Consider the following 23,161-nt stretch of genomic DNA (forward strand, 5'->3'; position numbering starts at 1 on the left):
TAGAACATGCCTGGTACTTAGTAGCACTCAGTAAATATTAGCTAGATGTATTATCACTAGTACAGCCTGTTCTCCACAAACAAAATTGTTGTCATCTGCTTAATGCATGCTATGGCTTCCACTGCACTTAATACGCACTTAGGATTCCTGGCCACCGTCCTGCACATCCTCGGGCTTCTACCTCCCTTCGGCTTCATCATCAATCCTTTCCTCCCCATCCGCCTTCCTCGGCTCCTTTCAGTCTCTCCAATGCACCAGCTTCCTTGCTGTTCCCACTGCCTGGAGTTCTTTCCCCTGCCTTTTCCATGACTGTCTTCTTCTCATGTTTTGGACTCAGCTCCAATGGCCTCTTCAGGGCCTTCCTTGACAACCTGTTTAATGAAGTACCTTCCCACCTCCCACCTAGATAGTCTTTCTGATATCGCCCAATTTGTTCATTAACAGTAAGTACATCACAATCAAAGTATCTTCTCTATGTATTTTTTACTTGTTTATTAAATGTCTCTCTCCACCACTAGAATGTGAACTCCTTGACAAGGATCTTAGAGTCTTGATCATCATTACACCCCTAATATCTAGCAGACTACCTGGTATAGGAAGTCAGTAATTATTTGTGGAAAGGGTGGATGAATGGATGGACAGATGAATGAGATTCTTACACTTCAACACTGGTAATTAGGTAGTGTTTCATTGTACAGTGCTAAAGCCAAATTAGTGCAGAGCCTTGTAGACTTGGGAATTCTCACTCCAAAAAGATGCTAAAATTAAATGAAGGAATAGAAGTTCAAATGTTGCTATTGGAAACCTGGAATGCAAAGCTATTTGAATGGCAAGCATTTATATGGTTACTGTGTTGAAGCAAGAATATTGGAAAAACTGGAAACATCTAGAGTTTCTTGCCTCAGATTTTTGTGGTCTGCTTATTATGGGATGGCTCCTTTTAACAGCTTCCTTTGTCTGTTTTTAATTTGAGCACTCCCCAAATTGCTGCTGTTTCCTCTTGGAACAAAGGCATAGAACATTTTTGAAAACAGCTAGCTTGTGGTAGTTAGAAAAACAAGGACTTCGTAACATTTAGACAAACCTGAGTTTGAATCTTGAGTCAGTTACTTAGTAGATGTGTGACTAAAATGCTTAACCTCTCTGAGCCTCAGTTTTCCCACCTATAAAATAACATATTATTAAATTATATGATAAAAAGTAGTGTTCTTGCCACGTGATAACTACTTAATAAATGTTACATTTCTCACCTTACCTATAGTCCGTGCATTGTAATACTTTTCTTACTGTACCTCTTTTCAATGCACTTGAATGGTTTGTGGTATTTCACAGGGTTCAGATTAACAGTGAGTGTAAACTGTGGCATTTTATCTGTGTTCATCAGACTGTCTTCAAAGATGTCAGTATCTAAAGTAGTAAGAATAATAACACTTATAACAGTGTCTGGCACATAGTAGATACTCAAATATTTGAATGGATGAGTAAGTAGTCTGTAAACATTACTGTCTGTCACTCACGAGAATCAGTTCATTTCCATATAGTTTTAAGTAATGTTTCCTTAAAATAGCAAAGATTTTTTTCCTCAAAATGTGCAACTGAACATTGAATAGCATCAAATCATAACTGAATGTTTCAAGACCTGATGGGGCAAGACCACGTTTCCCTCTGCCTGTTACTTTTACGTATGCCTTCTGGAATTGTTTAGTTCAGTAATGAGCTCCGAGATCTAAATTCAAAAATTTAGAACCAAAAGTTTTAGAGATGTTTCTTGGGGTTTCAAGAAATATTTTACATGTAGAACCTGGTGTTTTATTCGTGAATGTAATTGATTCAAGGAGAGTAAATAGGGACTTAGTCATCATAATTGCCACCAAATGTGTTTCACAGCCCTGGTTGTCAGGCACTTTAGTTAAATGTTAGGAAATGATGTATAAAATATACACACTTTGGGCAATCCCAATATTTTAAAATGTAGATTTAAAATATATGTAGATATTTTTGTTTACTTTGCAAAAAACATTCATTGCTATAGAAATTTCATCAGAAAAACATTGCACAGTAATATGGAAAGGAAAAAATTTCTGAAAATTAAAAAAAATAATGTTACCATCTAACCTCATCAAAAAGGACTAAATTTAGATGAAAAAGTAAGTTATAAAAAGACAAAATAAAGAATATATAAAATTTGGTTGATTTGGAGTAGAGAAAGAGAGTCTAAGCATTAAAGCATTAGAAGAAATCAAAGGAAAAATATGAAGAGATTTGGCAACTAGAAATAAAAAAGGTTTGAAAATCAAAAACATTATAAAGTTAAAAGCAAACAGTATACTGGATGAGAGATGACAAAGGGCTAATGCCTTTCACATACAAGGATTTCTTCCAGGTCAGGAAGAAATTCTTAACACTTTAATAGAAAAGTTGTCAATGGACATGAACAATTCATAGAATAAGTAAAAAGGCCAATGAACATGTGAGAGACAAGAAGCCTCACTGATAACTAAATACCTGCAAACTAAAACATCAGAAATATATTTTCCATTATTAACTCGGCAAAAGTGCAGGCAAAATCGTATTCAATACTGACACAAATTTAATAAATGGTATACTCTCATACAATAACATAGGAATGTAAGTTGTCTCAAACTTCTTGGAAGTCTTAGTAATTCCACTAATTTTAGAGATAAATTCTTTAAGATGATAAAAAAAACTTGACCAAATATTTATCTGTAAAAATGTTACTAAAGCAATTTTACTAATAGTGAAAAAGTTAGAAACAACCTAAAAGTATCCCACAAGAAGAAACTGATTTTTTAAAATACAATGTTTACATCTATTTTAAAGTTACTCGTTTAACATGTTTTATAAAATATTTTCAAACTTTATAAAACATACTTTAAAGCAGAGAGAATACGGCAGTGATTCCCAATATGCTGCTTATTCACTTTACCCGCATTAGCAACAGCAGATCATCGTATTTGCTACATTTATCCCCCTTTTCTTTTCTTTTTTACTTTGCTGAAGCATTTTAAAGCAAAACTCCAGACGTCATGTCATCTTATGTCTACCTACATATATCAGCATGCATTTATTTTTTAAAAATGGACAATTTCTTACATAATCATAGTGCCATCTTCACTGCTAACGCACTTACCGTAATTCCTTGATGACAGAGAACATTGAAATGGCCCCGATTGTCTCAGAAGTGTCTGTTTGCTTCCTCATGGCATCATTTAACCCAGAGGCCGGCAGACTTTTTCTGTAAAGGACAAGAGAGTACCTGTTTCCACCTTTGCTGGCCAGATGATCTCTGTCACAGTTGTTCAGCTCTGCCATGGTGAGCGTGGAAGCCAGAGTAAAGGTGTGAAGGGTTGGGCATGGCTGTGTTTCAGGGATATTCTGTACACACACGCAGACGGCGAACTAGGATCGGCCTGCAGGCTATATACTTACAGTTCACCAAGCCCTGACTTAACTCATTACTTCCTTCTCCATGTATTTTATAAGGTGGACATTAGCTTTGAAAGTTGAATAGATTCAGGGGAAATTTTTGGTGGTGAGAATACTGCGTGGGGCGTGCTGTGGGCTTCACCTCCCATCCCATCAGAAAGTGCACGACGTCTGTCTATTGTCCTACTCTGTTGTTGGTGATACTCAGAACACTTAGTGGGTACTAATCCCTCTACTGTATCGATTATGTTTGTTGCCCAGGTAATTGAATTAGACATAATTACAAAATAGCCCTGACTGGGTGCACAGATGATGTTGTCCCACACAACAAAAGGTTTCAGGTTCGATTCTCTGGCTGGGCACATACCTAGGTTGTGGGTTCAATCCCAGGTCAGTCTAGTATGGGAGGCACTCAATTGATGTTTCTAATGTTCATTCTCTCTCTCTCTCTCTCTCTCTCTCTCTCTCTCTCCCCCCCCCTCCTCCTCCCCTAAAATCAGTTAACAAATTTTAACATATAGCATGGTCCCTGGGCCACCTCCCATGATTTCCAGTGGGTTGGGATTCTTGTGAGTGAAAGGGATATTTTTTCTCTCTAGTTTTGCTTTTCTGTATGACTGTGAGTCAGATTTTTAAAAATATTCAATGGTTATCAGTTGGTAGCATTTATTATTCTTTTTCATGCCCAAATTATTCCATCTTTGGCCAACTGGGACCCCTTTGTGTTGGCTCCTATTAGTTGCTAATAGCTTTCTTTCTAGGCTAACAAATTCCAGGGAGAAATGGTCAGTAGCAGAGTAATAAAACTGTCTATAATATATGTTGAAATTTTAGCAAAACAAAAAGCACGCAACCAGATACAACCATATGTATTTAAGAAAAGATTAATAAGAAATATGCCAAATTGTTAAATATTTTTTGTTGCTAGTACAGTTATAGGAAAATACTATCTATTTTTTTCTTTAGCGTTTTGCACTTTTCTGCACTCCAGATTTTCACAATGAGAATTATTACTTTTATAATAAAAATATTAAGTTAAAATTTAAAAAACCCCAATAGATTTTCTTTACTAATAAGTTCTTCTACTGCATTTAAAATAAAATTGAAATTATTTTAAAAGATACTTATGCAAACCTTTTTCAGAACTGTAAGTGGAGTAATTATACGATTATTAATTATCTCCCATATTTTCAAAGAGCTGTAATGTATGCAAAGAGGAAAAATAGATAAACAATTTTTAAATATTCTCTTTGTTGTTGAAAGTATTACAAATGTACCCTTTTTTCCTCTCTTTGACCCCCTCCACCCCATACCCATCCCCCCCGTGCCCATCCCCCATCCCCAGGCCTTCACCATACTATTGTCTGTGTGCATGGGTTATGCATATAGGCACATAAGTTCTTTGGTTAATCTCTCCCCACCCGCCCCCAATTCCCTTTGAGATTCATCAGTCTGTTCCATGTTTCTATGTCTCTGGATCTATTTTGTTCATCAGTTTATTTTGTTCGTTAGATCCCACCAATGAGTGGTGCCTGGTCTTCCCATCTGTCTTTAGAGACCTTACATTTTTTCCCTTTAACAATAATTTGGAAACTAGTTAGCAGGTATTTCTCCTACAACACTTTAGTTAGGCCTCAACTTCTGGGGGTTCCTGGATCTGGGAATATTCTTTCTACTGTTCTCAGACCTGCATATTGACAGGTTCAAAGCAAATAAACAAGGGCAACAACAGCAAAATAACTTATTCTGTAGTGTACATCAAGGAAAACATGTACTAGTAAATGTGTCCCCTTCACTGTAGTTAGTGGTCATTTAGATGTGGCCTTGACGAGGGCCACTTTTACCTGAGTTTCACCAGTGGCCCTTGTTAATGGGATTTTAAATGTTGACCCCATGAAGAAATCATCCTATATTTTTAAATGTATCCCGCATTGTATAAAGCATGGAACATGGTTCTGGTGTGTGTGTGTGTGGTAGAGTTACTCTTACCATGAATAATAGAGAAAGAAGTGTAAAAACTCAATAGTGTAAGAGCTGGTGTGTGAGTGGATGTGTGCACACGTGCCTCTATGTGTTTTAAAAGAAAAACTCATCCCTCTCCAATGCAGACAGCCTTCTACACCCTCTTCCTAAAGTCTTTGGAGCAAAGCTTCCCTGGTGCCAAAACCAGACCAAAATGCTCTCACTTTTCTCTGGCACGCTTCTGGAAATTTGGAACAACTTACGCTTTTGGGGTCGATCATTCAGGATTTCTGCCGTTTCCTGCCCAGAGACAGTTTGCTCATGGAATCATCGTAGACGTAGAACTACCTTTCACTGATAATTTCTTTATACTAACCTAGCTAACAAAAGCTATCATTGCAAATGTTACGTTTCTAAATCTCTGGATTCTATAGGACAGATTCAGGAATCAAGGTGGCAGCAGGAAACAAGGCACAGGCAAAGGGTTTACCCGAAGCTAGTTCCATAAATAAATCTCTTCAATATGTGCTTGATCCACAGGCAGCTTGGCTCGTGGGAGATTAGGCATGAGCAGCCAGAGAACATCAACGTGTCTGCACTATTCTCGGGGTAAACGTGAATGAAGACTGTTTTACATAGCATTTTGGAAAGGATAATTATCTTTATCTGGACTGGTGATCTGCTTCCAACTGTGACCATAACTTAAAAAGGAGTAGGAGGAAGAGGGAAGGGGGAGAGTGGAAAAGGGGCCTTAAACATGACGTTGCAAAATAACCACTCCTTCAGTGCTGCGTGGAGGAAAATACCTCAGGTGTCACTGGTGATGAGATAGCCCTCCCGTATGGGAAGTTCTGTGGCTCTGGCTTTGGCCTTACTTTGCATAACTTGAAGTGTGCTCTCTGGGGTAGGAAAATTTATGGCCCTGCCCTTTGCAAAGCCAGATTCCTTTGTTAGTGTGGGTCCCACTAGACAAAACAGGCAAATGTCCCAGCTTCTCTAGCTCACAGATTTTCATGGCTATGGATTTGCCTTAATAGGCTTGCCAGTGTATAGGAAATACCACTTGCATTGTAAGTGCCATGGACCCAACTTATTTGGGCTGATTTATATGCGCCATCGGAATGGGACTGGGCATAATGCCTGTGGGCTGGTGCAGTGCTGAGGCTTGATATACTGGTATATTTGTTTAACCAATGAAAGGCCATGTCTTGTATTCCTATGGTTTCCTGTTTCATATGAAGCACAATATTAGACAGGTAAGAGCTGCTGGGTCAACACTAGTTTATGTAGTGATTCAAATGATGTATTAGGTAACTAAAGTTAAAATTTTATTTAGATAGCCCTGGTGGGTGTGGCTCAGTTGATTATTGTCCCATCCACCAAAAGGTTGCTGGTTCCATATCCAGTCAGGGCATATACCCAGCTTTCAGGTTCAATCCCCAGTTGGGGTGCATTCAGGAGGCAGCTGATGTTTCTTTCTTTCTTTCTTTCTTTCTTTCTTTCTTTCTTTCTTTCTTTCTTTCTTTCTTTCTTTCTTTCTTTCTTTCTTTCTCTCTCTCTCTCTCTCTCTCTCTCTCTCTCTCTCTCTCTCTCTCTCTCTCTCTCTCCCCCTCCCCTCCCTCCCTCCCTGCCTTTCCTTTCCCCTCTCTCTAAAATCAATTAAAAAATACTAAAAATTTTATTCTCAATACCTGTCTCTGAAGATACTGGCTATACATGTTAGTGAAAGGTAAGGCACACACTCCAAGTGGAAAATGAAAAATTGTTATAGCCTTCCCTAAATTGTTATCATTCTAAATAATTTCAGTTTCCAATTTTTAATAAGACCCAAGCACTTAATCCTTGAAATTACTAGCACTGAAGACATGGTGCGAACATACTCTTATTTAACTTTAACCAAAATGATAATAGAACCAAACAGGACACACATGCTTTCTGTTTATTTAAAGCATACTTTTGATAGTTTCTCAACACCAGGAATTGTTTAATAGTGTCACTTTGAGTCTAAGAGTTTACGAGAAAAAAATTACTTTTTAGGGCAGAAAATCTGAAGCATGGATTTTTATTTATTTGGGCCATCTCTCTTTCTAAAGAAGTATTTTATGGAACCGACTCATAAAGAAAAGACTTTAAAGGCAATGGGTAATTTTGAATGATTAGGCCGCATTCTTTTGGGTTGATCTGCTTTGGGATAGGAAGCCAGGGGAGACTCTCCTGAGGCTATGTGCAGACCTGTGGAGCCTTGTCAAAGCGCTGGCATCTGTCTGGTAATGGCTTTGCACCTTTAGAGAAGGAGTTCGGATTTCTTTGGGGTGAAACATGGGACCTGCAAATGTAAGAGAAAGGCAGGGATAAGAAGCCATGAAATAGCTGCGCAGGAGCAGCCAAGAGGGGTTCTCATCACTCTAATTCAGGAGTTCAGGAAGAACATTAGCACATTGAAAAGAGCAGCAAAGGCAGTAGGCACGGGCAATGCACTAAGCACCATTCACTTCCAGAAGTAGACTCTTGAAGTCCTATGTACACTATGTCCAAAAGTTTTAAAAAAAAGGATATTAGGAGAAATAAATCATTTTACCAGTACCATGTTCACTTATTCCAGGAACTAGGCTATTTCATAATAAAAACTTAAATGAAGGCCAAAAATGAAGCAATGGCAGTTCTTTTTAGATGGATTCTAAATTCAGGCAATCGGTATATTTTATTCAAGCCTAGTTCTATTTCTGTCTTCAGTCAAGCTATGGAGTTTTAAGACAGATTTTCATAGGTGGCAAATTATTTTTAGTTCTTTTAATATTCATAAAAGTATAATACTTCTAAAAGTTTTACTGAATGTCTTCTTTTTTGTCTAACTAGTTACTAAGGTAACTCTGGCATCAAAATATGTTTGTATAACAAAGATATATTTAGTAATGAAAATTACCACTGATTGATTAGTTTGAGTGGACATACTTTTAAGTACTATTGATTTGCATTAAATTCCCATAAAGTTCTCCTCATCAAAGTATACCTGAATTAACCAACCATCATAAATATTTAATAAGTGTGGAAAGCACTTATAGGAGTCAGCAGTACAACTTTCCTGTTTGCTGAATAAGCATCTACACAAGTCACTTCCCATCATGCATATTTATTTATAATAATGACAGTGGTAATAATCTGTAACTTGGAAGTTAAGAGAACATTTTGAGTATCAAAATTCATTTTATCTATTTACCCCAGACAGCAAGACACTAATTAATATACTTTTGGATATACATAATAACAAAACAGGACCACTTCTCTCTGCTTCCTTGAACTCACAATGCCAGCTCTCTTATCTCTCACTCTGTTAACCAAATGATGGGCCAACTTAGCGATCAAAAACTGGGTGTGGTCAATAATATTCAAGTAACTTTTTTTTTTTCTAACACAGACAACTCTGAAGCTTTTCCATTAATGATCCAGGTTGCTGTGCTGAATTATTACTTAACCCCATCAAAAATCCATGCACATTTATGACCCAAAAGTAGATTATCTAATGTGTTAAAAAGAGACAAACCTTTAGGCTTTGAGAGCATGAATATTACAGAAATATTTGTGATCCAAAAAGCTTATAAGGTATTGCCTTAAAATATGTTTTTTGATCATTAATACTTTTTATTTTTTTAATTTACCTTTATTGTTGAAACTATTACAAATGTCCAATTCCCCATTGACCCCCTCCATCCCACACCCATCTCCCCCTAAGGCCTTTATTACACTATTGCCTGTGTCCATGGGTTATGCATATAAGCATAAAAGTTTTTTGGTTTGATCATTGATATTTTCTCTGTTAAAATGATTGACCAAAATATGGAAAATAAAAGGAGAATCATTTACAGGCATAAGCCTGGGGCTTGATAAGCAAAGTGTGTGTGAGTGTGTGTAAGTGAGTGTGTGTGGGTGGGTGTATGTGCTTATGTGCATGGCTCACTGTATGTTTCTCTCGGCCATCATTGATTTCCTCCTCCTCACTGAACACTTGCTGGTTCCTGTCTTCCAGATGACACTGGATGTCCTAGTAGCCAGTCCGTGTCTCCTGTGAAGACGCCCTCGGATGCTGGAAACAGTCCTGTTGGCTTTCGCCCTGGAAGTGATGAAGACTTTACCAGGAAGAAATGCACAGTTGGAATGGTTGGCGAGGGAAGCGTCCAGTCAGCTCGATATAAGAAGGAACCCAAGTCAGGCCTTGTAAAGCCAGGTAAGTGCACTTACATTCATCTTGTTATCAGCGTGGTATGCCTGCAGTGATTTCACACTTGAAATGAAACACCTGTATGTCAAGACAGGGAACACTCATGCTGTACCAGAACCCAGAAACATCTGTTTTCAAAAAGGATGTGGGACAAAGAGTGGAATATTTTCTGCAATAGTTGTTAAAAATTGAGTCATTATGGTGATACGAGTACATTATAAAGACACAGAAGATGGAGCAATGTTGAAGAAATGTAAACTGGATGATCTAGTAGGCAGTTAAACTCTATAATTAATCCCAACATAAATTATATTAAGAAGTTACTTGGTACCATCTAAAGTGAACACAAGTTATGAAAAGAAGAGGTTATCTTGATGCAGATCTTTAGGGCTGAGCATACTTGCAAACCTAGTTATTTTATTTGCTTTTAAAGATTGAAATATGAATATGATGTTATATGTACCAGTTGTACTGCTTACTAATGCGGATTTTGCAATCAAACATGATACTTTCAAGAGAAACATCACAAGTGCTTTATTCAAAGTAATGTCCATCGCTAGCTACACATTTCCGCCATCTTTCAGGTAATTTGTGGATACTGTCCCAATAGAACTTTTCTTGTTTTGAGGCAAACCATTCAGAGACCCAATTTTCCACTTCTTCATATGTTTTGAAGTGCTGCTCAGAAAGTGCGTGTGCCATCGATGGGAACAAGTGGTAATCTGAAGGAGCAAGGTCTGGTGAATACAGCGGGTGGGTTAATGCTTCCCAGACAAGATCTTTTAATGTGTCTTTACCTGGTTTTGAAGTGTGTGATGGTGCGTCATCATGAAGCAAAATTACTTTGCTGTGTCTTCTGGCACATTCTATTCATGTCATAATCAAAGCATGGTTCAAATTGATTATTTGTTGTCTGTAGCATGAGTATTAACGGTTTCACCTGGTTTTAGAAGCTCATAATACACCACACCTTCCTGATCCCACCAAACGCAGAGCATTGTCTTCTTTCTGAAGTGATTTGGCCTTGCAGTCGATGTTGATGGTTGACCTGGATCAACCCATGATTTTGTGCATTTTGGGGATTCTCAAAATAAATCCACTTTTCATCGCCAGTCACAATTCGATGCAAAAAAACTTTATTTTGTGCCGTTAAAACAACATTTTATTGATGACTTTTCGGTTTTCCATTTGTCTCTCGTTCAGTTGATGTGGCACCCATTTTCCTTCCTTTAAAATCTTCCCCATTGCTTGTAAACGATCGGAAATTGTTTGCTGAGCAACATTTAAACCTTCTGCAAATTGTTGTTGAGTTTGACACACATCTTCATCCTATAATGCTTGTAATTGTTGATCTTCAAACTTGTTCAGTTGACCTGGACGTTCTTTGTCTTTCACATCGTAATCATCACTTTTAAAGTGTTTAAACCAGCGTTCACAAGTATCTTGAGATGGAGCATGTTCACCATAAGCTTTCCAAAGTATATGATAACTTCCAATAGCACTTTTCTTCCAAATAAAGTAATGAATTAAAACTTCCCGCAAATGCTCTTTTTTTGGCATGAAATTTGACATTTTTAAGTGTAAAGACACCTATGATGTTAACACCTTCAGAAAATTTGGCATATGAAGTTTTGAAGCTTGTTGTCAATACAACAAAATAGCATACATATCAAATCGCACTTATATCAACATATGTATAACTCCATCTATTGAAAAAAATTCACATTATTAACTGATACACCAGTTATGTATATGAAAATATACATATTCAAGGATTACAAAATATTAAAAACTATTCAATGAAATAGAGATCATTATTGTATTGATGAAATACCATGAATATTAGAAAAGGTCAATTTTCAGAATTTGCAATATATAAATAAATGTTTTATATCTCAGAAATATATACACTAAGTGAGCAAATATAGAGTCAGTAGAACTGAAGTTTTAACCTTACAGTTAAAGGACATGAGCATTGGCATTGTGAGACAACATCTATATTGCATTATTTTCTTTAACATTCACAGTTATCCTATACATATTTATGAGCCTGAAAAGACAGATTAAGAGCCTGCGTGAGTCCTCATTCCTTGCATTTGTCTTCTAACTTTTGTTTGGTGATGACATTACTGTGCAAGGAGCTATAGACAGCTTTCTTTCAATGGAGGCAAAGCTTGCCAGGTGCCTTTTCCATTGGAAGGTCTGGCATCCTCTTCCATCTCTGCCAACTTTTGCTCTTCCTGAATAATTGATGTGCACAGCATATCTTAATGGATTATTCTTCATCTTGCATTTAGTCAACCAAAGAGAACATCATTTAATCTCAGGGCAAAACTTAAACTGTGTGAAAAAGAAGTCCCCTCTTTCCTAGGCTCCTGATAAATGTTAGTCATGATGAATTTGTTAATACTCTATTGCTTTTGAATCATATAAAAAAGAAAAGGAATGATACGCAGTGGGGAAGACAGCATATGCAAAAGAAAGATGGATATGGTAAAAAGAGTGTTGGGTGTCCTCAATACTTAGGACAGAGGCAGTGAGGTAAAGAATGTCATGTTAATTATAGACAAGAAATAAAACCATTACCTTGTAGACTGTGTGGGAGGAAAAATAATTTTTCTTCTACTCTTCTAAGTGCTTCTGGCTGGTCTAATAATCAAATTGACCTGAGACAGATTAACACAGTGGTTCTCAACCTTCCCAATGCCACGACCCTTTAATACAGTTCCTCATGTTGTGGTGACGCCCCAACCATAAAATTATTTTCGTTGCTACTTCATAACTGTAAGTTTGCTGCTGTAAACAATATGTAAATATATATGTGTTTTCCGATGGTCTTAGGCGACCCCTGTGAAAGGGTCGTTCGACCCCCAAAGGGGTCGCGATCCACAGGTTGAGAACCGCTGGATTATCAGGAGACAATAACCAATCGTATTACAAATGTACAAACGGGGGTTCCCTAAGAATATGGTACTCCTGGAAAAAATCAGGCAGGTGAGGCTTTTATGCACTTCTGGACAAGGAAGAGGGCTTCAAAGGAGAAGTAAGCAATTCACAGGTGTATGAAAAAGAGCAAATATTTGTTAAACGAATTTTTGCCAGGCCACCCAAAAACAATGGGGCACAGATGGGAATCTAACAACCAGACTTCGCAGCTTTCTCCCTGTCTGCCACACTTAGTTTATATTATACTAAGGTGATAGCTTCCTGAAAAAGCAGGTTCTTCCATCCAAATTCCTTTAGGCAGGTGAGAGGGCGGGGAAGTCAAAGGCTCTTCTTGACTCTTTTGGTTCTTAAAAATAACCAGCTTAAACTAATTTCCCCAAAAGGCATATTTTGGGTGGCAAAACTCGGCTTCTCCTCGGGACCCAAGGACAAGACCTGCTTCCCTCCCTCCTCCAGCTCAGTTGTCCTCTTAATATTGAGATATAATTCACATGCCATAAAATCCACACCTTTGAAGTGCACAACTCAGTGGGTTTTAGTGTATTCAAAACGTTGTGCAACATCACCACTGTCTAATTCCTGAACATTTTTATCACCCCCAAAAGAAACCCCATGCACACGAGGAGTCACTTACACACTCCCTCCCCCCCCCCCGCCCCCCCCTCCCCGTCCCTGGCAACCACTTACCTAGTCTCTCTCTCTGTGGGTCAGCCTGCTCTGGGCAGCGCATGTAAATGGAGTCATGTGATAGGCGGCCTTTGGTGTTTGGCTTCTTTCGTTTAGCATAATGTTTTCAAGGTTCATCAATATAGCATGGGTTCGGATCAGTAGCATTCTATTATGTTGATAAGCCACATTATTAAGTAGACCTTTTTTTGAGGAAATTTCGGTTTATAGAAAAATTGAGTGGAGCATACAGAGTCCCCAGGTACCCTCTCACCAGTGCTACCTCCAGCTTCCCCGGTTACTAACCTCCTGCCTTGGTGTTGTGATATACACATCTTGTTTCTCCATTCACAGTGGCTGGACATTTGGGTTGTGTCTGCTTTTTGTCTATTAGGAAGAATATGTTATGAACATTCAGGTACGGGTTTTTGTATGGACATGCATTTATTTCTCTTGGATATATAGCTAGGGGTAAAATTGTTGACACATGTGGTAACTTTATGTTTAACTCTTTGAGGAACTGCCAAACTGTTTTTCCAAAATGGCTGTGCCATTTTACACCCCCACCAGCAATGTATGGGGGCTCTGATTTCTCCGCATCCGTCCTGGTTAACAATTGTTATTGCTTACCTTTTTTTATGATAGCCATTCTAGTGAGTGGGAATTGTATCTTATTGTGCCTTTAAATTTACATTTCCCTGATGGATAATGGTGATGAGTGTCTTTTCATAACACATGGGATGTAAGTTTAAGAGTAGGCACTCTGTCATCCTCTTTCAGTTCTCCTAGTGCACAGGGTCGGTATATATTGGGGGTTCGGTCAACGTTTGTTGCCCTCAAATGCAGCAAAGGTGGCCTCTGGGATTGAGAAGATAAAATGATGCTGGGAAGAATGTCAGCCTCATGGATTGCAAAGAAAAGGTAGATTTCATTGTGAAAGTAACGTAGGATTGGAATGCAACCTGAGATTATTTCGTTTTTGCTATCCACCCCAAATTATCTCCCCAAATATCCACCACTCATTCTAAAATCATTTTACAGTGGTAACAGTACAAGGAAACAGTGAAACACAAGACAGGTGTGGTGCAAAAAGAACAAACTAAGTTTAAATAGGAGTTACGATTTCCATTGACCTTCCTTGTTTTAATAATCATAATAAAGAATAGTGATGTTAACATAAGACTTAAAACTCTACGTGTGCACACAGAATTCACACCAGCAACTTCCTGATCCTGCAGAAGGTAACTCACTTGCTAAGGATCAGCCACCTGTCTTGCTGAGAATGTTAAGGCCTTAGGTCTTTATGAAGAAAATGCAGACACAAAAAAAAGTAAGGGAGGGAGGGAAAGAGGAAGGAGGAGGGGGGAGAGAGAGAGAGAGGAAGAGAGAGAGGAAGGACAGTTGTCTTTTGAGAATTACGAAGGTCATGGACCCATACTCCAGAAGAAAACCTATAAGCACAGAATATTGCATACTATTTCTGAGATTTCATAGATCTCCTTTATTAGGATTTATGAATCCTAGTTTAATGACCCTTGCCGCTCAGAGGCAGAGCCTGACACACCACTTTTGTCAACTGCTTCTAACTTCATTACTCATAGGTATACCTATCACCTAAGCAGGTAGGGACCTTGTGCAAATATATTTTTTATTTGCGTTTAACCAAGCTCAGAGGTTAAAGCTCACTTTATAGTTGCCTAAAATGCCTAAGGCGATCCCTGAAAACATTGTTCGAGCATTTGAATGGGACCCAGTTCTGTACAGTAAGCTCTTTTTGTATTTAGAAAAATCTGGACCTTGGCCTATAGTTCTCTGAACTTTCAGCAGAATAAACCTGCCAGTCACATACATATGAAGAGAGGAAATCCTGGAAATGAGGCCCCGGGATGACTCCCAAATTTATAAAGCACAGAGACCTAATCTGTTAACCACCAGAAGACAGAGTTCTCAGGTTAAAATGTCCCCCCTCCTCCCTAGCCCCAAGTGGCCGTCTCTCCTCAGCCCAAACCGATCTTGGTACACGCTCTACTTTTTAAAAATAAACCGTCTCATTAGAACCAATACCATTTTATTAAAATAGCAAGCAATTAGTGTCTCTTAGACGGAGGCTCATGGCCCTTGAACAATAAAGAACAGGAGCCCATTTAATTTTAGGTTGGTTGTTCTAGATCCTGGCAAACTGCTGTGCACCTCAGAAAGGAGTTATTGAAATGCCCCTTTGGTCATTACTAACGAGCTGATAATGCTGACTGTACCTGATGCAGAAGGAAAAGGAAAATAGGTACAGGCCGCCAGGAAGGGCTCAGGAAGGTGAGCTGCAAAGCCTGCCCCTTCCCAACAGGGCACGGTGGCACACGCAGCGTGGGAGCCCTGCCCTCCGCCAGGCACGACTCCTGGAACTTCTTAGAGGCAGCGAGCCTTCTGTTATTCTGGCTTCTCTCGGTGCCTGTGCGGATTTCATGGAAAATTGCCACCAAAGGGCAAAAGGAAACATCCCTACAGTCCAGTTGGATCGTGGCTTGATGTGTTCCTTTTGCCTACAAGTCAGTGTAGCAGAGGTTGACGTGGACTCTCCAGAGCTTAAGAGGGTGCCTGCGGTACAGGAGGCGTCCAGTACATCCTTCACTGAGAATGGGGGCGCACTGTGTGCGAGGAGTCCTGTTTGCGTGGGGGGGGGGGCGGCATCGGGAAGATGTGGCAGCCATGGCCTCAGTGTCAGCCTGCTCTTAGGGAGCTCATGACCTCAGGGAGAACGCTGTGTCGTACGCCGGGCCTGCAGCACAGAGCAGAAGGAAAGGAGTGAAGGGTGAAGGAATCCCAGCTGGGAACTTGTGGGAGACTCGGGGCTGGAACGTTCCTCCGCCCAGGTGCTCCTCCTATATTTAGTTTGCAGTTTTCCTGAAGAGATATTTTTTTTTACTCAGAAAGGAAAGGCTTTAGTTGGGTTACCGCTAGTACATCAAGCGGCATTCCCAGGCCACCGTTTATGTTGATTTACTGCTCGGGGAGCACTATATCTTACCCTGAGAGAAAAAGACTCAGTGCCAATGTTTTACAAATACAAGCCCTGAATCCTTACTCCAGAGCAAAGGAAACAATGACGACGCAAGTTAAACGAATAATTAGAAAATGTGTGCCCGGCTAGCGTGCTCAGTGGTTAAGCATCGACCTATGAACCAGGAGGTCATGGTTCGATTCCTGGTCAGGGCATGTGCCTGGGTTGCAGACTCGATCCCCGGTGCGGGGGCGGGGGGTGAGGGGTAGAGGGGGCATGCAGGAGACAGCTGATCAATGATTCTATGTCATCATTGATGTTTTTCGCTCTCTCTTTCCCTCTCCCTTCCCCTCTGAAATCAAGAAAAAAAAAAAGAAAATGTGAAAGGAAAAAACCCCCAGCACCTGCAATTAAGAGGACAGATAAAGAGCAAATAGTCGGGGCCGCTTTGATTGTAAAGAAATCCACACTTAGAAACTGAAACATTGAGATCTGCATTTGAAAGATGCCACCCCACTGTATTTTATCAGCATTCAGACCACGTTCGTATCCCCTTATCAGATGGCACCCAGGCCACTGAAATTGGAAACCTGGCCAGATGAACCATAATAACTTCGCGACAATAACAGGATTGGTTCCTTTAAAAAAGCTGTTTTCCACATTCGGGGGCATTTGCTAGGAAACTCAGAAGGGCACCAACTAGGTTAGGGACCGATCAACACTGCTTCCCTTAGGAGAGAGAGGTCCTTTCACACACAGCCCACAGCCTGCAGACGTCCCTGCGCTTATCACCAGCATCGCTTTCACTTCAAAGAGAGTTCTGTGAAATGAGAGCCGGACAGCTTACCTGGGGAGGCCATTCCTATAATGACTGGCGCTGCCTAGAGGAGAGTTGGGAGCTTAGCGTTAACAGGGTTTCTCCCCAGGTTACCTAACTTGTCCTACCTTTGCGGGGGGGTCGGGGGGGGAGGAGGAGAAGGGGGTGCTTCTAACTACCAGATTCTCAAGTCCGGCATGCTAGGTTCAAATCGAGTGTGCGCTTCAGCTGCTAGTTTTAGTCTTTTTTTTTTTTTTAAATATTTTATTGATTTTTTACAGAGAGGAAGGGAGAGAGATAGAGAGTTAGAAACATCGATGAGAGAGAAACATCGATCAGCTGCCTCCTGCACATCTCCCACTGAGGATGTGCCCGCAACCCAGGTACATGCCCTTGACTGGAATCGAACCTGGGACCTTTCAGTCCGCAGGCTGACGCTCTATCCACTGAGCCAAACCGGTTTCGGCATAGTTTTAGTCTTGAAACTTAATGGTTAGCATCTGTACAATGGGTTGTTGTGAAGATTAAATAGACGATGGAATGTAAAGTGCCCGGCGTTGGACCTGGCACAAGTAGTTTCTCAGTAATAATGGTCATTTGTAGTCTTAAAATAGATAGGTCACAAATGCAATGCACTTTATTTCCAAGGAAACCCTTAAAACTCTCTTACACCGAACGTAATGTTTATTTGAAACAAAAGCCTAGCATGTCGTGTTATTCCCGTTTACGTAAATCTGGAGGAATCTTTGCTATAGGACACTGACGAGAGTACAGTTTGACAGCTGGTACATTGCCGATGAGGAAAGAGATGGGAAAATACGAAAGAGCAGACAAAAGGCCACTAGAAAGCATTTAAATGTTTAAATGCTTTATGGCACTTAGTGCAGTAATTAATGTTCTAGAAACAGACTGAGTCATTGCAGTGGTGGGATTGGCAGAAAATGATGTGTTTGGGGTCAGAGAAAGGTCTTAAGAGAAATATTTTCATAGAGTAGAAAAACTAGACTTTTAGTGCCAAAAAGAGAAGATTTTGGTTATAGGAAACTTTTAGGACTCTTGGCAAGGCGTTATTTTTCTAATAGCTTATAGTTACAAAGGGGTTGCAGTATCTCAGCCCAGCCTCAAATAACGACTGTCACCTATTCTGGAGACTTAAGAAAATATCTGTGAGGACACGTAATTGTGAGCTTGGATAACACTGAAATTTGGATTTTAAACATTTTTTAGCTAATATTTATTGAGCACTGACTGTCCCAGGCTAAAATCTGAGCACTCTACTCATTTTACCTTAATGTCAGTGCTAAAAAGGGAAATCATTATCTCCTATTTTACAAATGAGGAAAAGGAGGCACAGAGAGGTTAAGTAACTCACCCAAGGTCACACAGCTTGTAAATGGATTTTAAACAGAATAAGTTTGCTCCTAACTCCTAACCACTGCACTGGTTGTAAGATCTGCTTTCAAAGGATTGATTTTAATTGCAGTAGAGGAGTGTGATAATCGAAAAAGATGTGTTGATATAAGATAGAAATTATTTTTCTCTGTTTGTATAGCCCTAAAAATCTTATTAATTTTTATAAATTCGCTGATACAGTCTATATGTAGATTCTGCTGGCTGTTGCTGATAACAAAATTAATGAACATTAGTGTAACTTTAATGACATACAGGAAGTTGAACACATAAGGCCGTTTGGATGCAGATTAGTACAATAAACCATGAGGATGTGAACATCAAAGAAATGTTAAGGTCTTCAGTGTTTTCCACGTAATTGTGAACTGGTCCTCGCTCTACTTGTCAAAATGTGTATGTGCTGCCTGCCTATCGTGTAAACAAAGATCATTAGACCTTCTCAACTTAAACAAGAGCTTTGCATTGATACTGAAATGGACCTCTGGAACTTTCTTTCACTCTGAATATAGCAGAGACTGTTCTGTGGTGGACGATTATAACGTCTGTCGCTTCTTCCCACCAGAGACCAGAGCAGTAAAACCAAGCTGAACTGTGATGAGTGGACGTCGGGTTTATGTTTATGGCGGGGTTACATATTTACTCTCATGCCTTTCTCCCGTCTGTGCTTTTGATAATGTCCCCGGTCAATGTAATGCTGCCAAATGGTCCGCTAGTGGTTTTTCCCTCAGAATTCGTCAGTTATAATCCTCCTCTCCCCAAAGGTGCCTGCCATCCAAATCCTGGCTCACTAGGATTTATTGCATGTACAATATTCTAGCCACTGATTTGGGCGCCTGCCAAGCGCTGACTACGTGCAGTAACGTGTAGAGAACGAAGCACTATAGCCTGTCATACAGAGCAGACACTCCAGCAGACCACACACCCACTGCTGGCAAGAGAAATAAACCGGGAAACTTCTTTCACATACAGACTCCCAAACCCAGAGCTGTAAATCATGCAGAAAGCTGATCTTGTTCCTTTAGTGAGGAGGAGAGTTTATTGAAGAGGCCGTCTGCATGTAAAGGCAGAGGCCTAGTTAAGGAGATCCAACAAGGGATGGTGAAATACCCGGCAACAGCTGGAGCCATTCCACATCATTCAGGGGCGGGAGGAGGGCTGAGGTACCCAGAACCCAGACAGGGAGAATTCCCAGGCCGTATGTCACACATGAACCTTTCCCTGACAGGTAAGGAGTCAGAAGGATAATTAGCCTGATCCCTCGGTCTTCTTTGTCGGTGTAATTTGTTGTGTGGCATTTTGGTGTACTGTAGGGTTATTGACAAAAAGTGATGTGTTGAAAAATACAGTATCGTCATTTGGGAAAGTCAGTGAGTTCAAGTCTTCCACCAGCTAAGCCTGTACCTGTTAGCAGCCAAGGTGCGGCAGTAAGCTACGTGGATGCAAGTTGTGGTTAAACGCGGCCACGCTCAGGAGCCTGGCGACAGTGGCCTTATGTTCTAAGATGCAGAGTCTAGAATGTTTGTGGCATTGCGGGAAGGAGCTCTCCATGTAAGAGTCTAAGGAAGACTTTCTATTTCTAAAGGAAATATAAACCTCTTACTTCGCCACATATAAGATTTCTGCTAAAGCTAGGTTTGAATCCCAGCTATACATTGACTGGCTGGCATGCATTCATTCAACAAATATGTATTAAGCATTCACTCTGTGCTGACACCATTGTCCCAGGCGTTAAGAGTAGAGGAGTGAAAAAGCAGACAAGATGAGTGTTCTCGTAAGCTGCCTTTAACGCGGAGAGATGGCTGACACACCTGCAGACAAGCCAGATGAGTTCAGATAGTGACAAGTAAAACAAGGCAATGCTATGATGACAGTGACTGGGGATGGGGCACAGAAGTGTCTGGGGAGATGATCTTTGAGCTGAGAATTTAGCCATAATCCTTCACAGGTAGGGAGAGTTAGGAGGGGGCAGGGAGAGTTGGGGGCAGGGGCGGGCAGAGGTTGGGACAATGAGTTAGAAAGCAAAGGGTGGTAGCAGGTGAGGTCTGTATTGTTAGAGTGATGGGAAGCCATTGGAGGGTTTTAAGAAGAGAGACACAATTTAAGTTCTAGTATGTTTTGGATGCTTCTGGCTACTCTGGAGCTTCGCTTATGAAGAGATGAAACTGGAAGCAAGCACACTAAATTTAGATGGCTTAGAAAGGAGGCTACAGGGTGAGGCAAAAGTACGTTTACCGTCATTTGCATGGAAATATTACAATAATGAATAAATGATAATACAAGAATAAATTCCATGTATTGTGTTCTCACGGCTGTAGGCCTACCCTTTCCCAATCCTGTATATGAATACAATGTATGTGACAGAATATAAGGTCCCCCCTTTTCCTAATGAGATTACAAATGTTCCATTTATTCGCTCACTCGAGTAAGCCTTAGAGATATGGAAGAAATAGTCAACGTCCAGTGGTTTTTTTATTTGTTACTTTAGTTGAATGTATTTATACTCTATTATTAATTTAAAAACATTGACTTTGTTCATCATAGTTAATTAAAAAAAACGTGATTTCATCTTTGCCAGAGCAAATCATCTTCACTTCCGATCAGTTTGTTTGACATACAGCAGTTCTGAATCCATTGTCTGGTGCCTATTTTCAAGATAAGTCCTGTGAGGACATGAGTTCAGTGACTGTAAAAAGAGACCCACACCAAATACAGATGTTAAAAGTAAACGAAGCTCATTTGCCTCCTGTGAAACAGCACCTGGGTATTTGGGTAACCCAGGCTGGTAGGCAGCTGTGTCGTTGACTGTCATCGACTAGGCAGAAGGAAGGGGGGAAAGGACCCCTCACCCAGGACGCCGAAGTGGCATGTGTCATTTTTAATTATATCCCAGGGCATCTTAGTCACCTATTATTATGGAAGAAGGGGGACATGGAGATGGACATTGGAGGACAAGAGGCAGGTTGTCACAGCATCCATGTATAGCTTGGAGACGGTGGGTTTTGCTGTTTCCTCTGTATCTGAGTATCCTTGGTACCCAAAGCCGTTCAGTTAGCAAGGGATATGAGTTTTTGTGATCTCTACAACTTCGCCATTGACTGAATTGTTATTTGAGTAATCTTTAAAAGGCTGGAGGAGTTGTACCACAGGAATAATTAAAAATCCGTTTTTCAGTTTCTTGCCCCCCTTCATATTAAACAATCCTGGCAGTTGACCTCCGAAGGCAGCCCAGGTTAGCCCTGATGGAGGTCAGTTCAGATTGATGAGTCTTTTTCAAATGGGGACTTTTTGTTCAAAGAAGGTAATTATAGAGAGACCTCTATAATAAGAGGCTTTGGAAAGACACTAACACAAAGGGATTTCTTTTCTGGGAGGTAGTTGTGGGCGGAGGGTACCTCACCTTCTATTTAGACATGGAATAGGGTGGACCAGGTCACCCGCAGAGCAGCGAGGCAAGAGGAGTTCATGGGAGGAAGGGTTTCTTTTGTAACAAAAGAAACTTTTTTTTTCTTTATAATATGGACGAATCATGAATACTTAGCCTTCTCAGGTTGCTGTGAGAATCAAAATCTGTTTGGTATATAGCAAGACTATATTCACCATATCCTGCATGTTTTGCAAAACTCAGTGTCAGCATTTGGCAAGAAGCTGGGTTTGTAGAGACCATATTTGCCCAGTATACAGTATGTGCACAACAAATGATCACTGTCATTACTGTTATAAAAATGAGAAGATGAGGCACGTTTCCAAATAGCACATCTTGAAGGCATTTGAATGTCCACTCACCATCTTGTCTGCATCAGCCCTATTTTGTCAGGAATGCCTCCTTACGATTTATTCTGATAAAATGGAGAGCTTTGGTGGAAGCTTAATAAATGTGTTTAGTCTAAGCAACCTATTTGGAAGGAATATGCCGACAGTTATTGCAGTGCCCTCAATCCTGTTCTCCCGTCGGCACAGTGGGCCGCTCCTGCTCCTCTCTCCCGGGCAGCACTGTGAAGTGCCTTGCATATTTAAATAGCTGGAATGCATGGAGTACACCAAGCCTTTGCCTCAAAGCCTCGCCAGCTTGCCGTTAAATTTAGGAATGTGTGGGGTTTGGATGCAATTTCTCCCTTGCCCACTGGGATATAATCATGGTACCATGACTCTAAATGTCGTGCTCCAACATTGTTAAAGGCTTAGCCTTGACTTGTGTAGGCATTCACTTCTCTTTGACAATCTGGTATTTCTTTAAACGCTTTGTGTCCATTCATGAGGCGATGGTTTCATTTGAAATGCTGCAGTCACCAGGGAGAAGCTCCCGTGCTCTTCCCTGATTGGCTGGCATTCCCTCTGCCTCCTGTTGCTATGGTGCCCAGCAGAGTAACTTCCTTGCCCTGCACATGTAGGAGGCTCGGTCTCCATGGATACCCTACTCTGAGACTGTACTCCACTAAGAGATGAGCTGCACACACTGTATTTCTGCACAAGACACACCCAGCCTGTGGTGGAAGGCTGTTTGCAGAGGCAGTGTTTGCCATGAAAGTCTACGGAGCTTACCTTTTAAGTAAGTAGCATTAGTCACAGTAAGTAAATAATTATATTGGGATCACAGTGGATATGCTCTTTGTGTGTGTATGTGTGTGTGTAAAGTTAGTTGGGGTAGGCTAAAATCATAGTCTAAAAACAAATGTTCAGCTCTGCCTTTCACGGATTCTGAATG

General features: G+C 40.3%; 1 protein-coding gene across 2 annotated transcripts in view; it reads left to right on the forward strand.

Moving 5' to 3' along the window:
- The window catches only part of SYBU (syntabulin), a 70,729-nt gene that overhangs the window by 14,530 nt on the left and 33,038 nt on the right, over positions 1-23,161 (forward strand). For both annotated transcript variants that reach the window (XM_059671890.1, XM_059671891.1), the window contains one exon: positions 9,434-9,631. In XM_059671890.1, the coding sequence (XP_059527873.1) occupies positions 9,434-9,631 (198 nt within the window). The remainder of the gene's footprint in view (positions 1-9,433; positions 9,632-23,161) is intronic.

Source organism: Myotis daubentonii, chromosome 17 (genome assembly GCF_963259705.1).
Source record: "Myotis daubentonii chromosome 17, mMyoDau2.1, whole genome shotgun sequence".
Lineage (NCBI taxonomy): Eukaryota > Metazoa > Chordata > Mammalia > Chiroptera > Vespertilionidae > Myotis > Myotis daubentonii.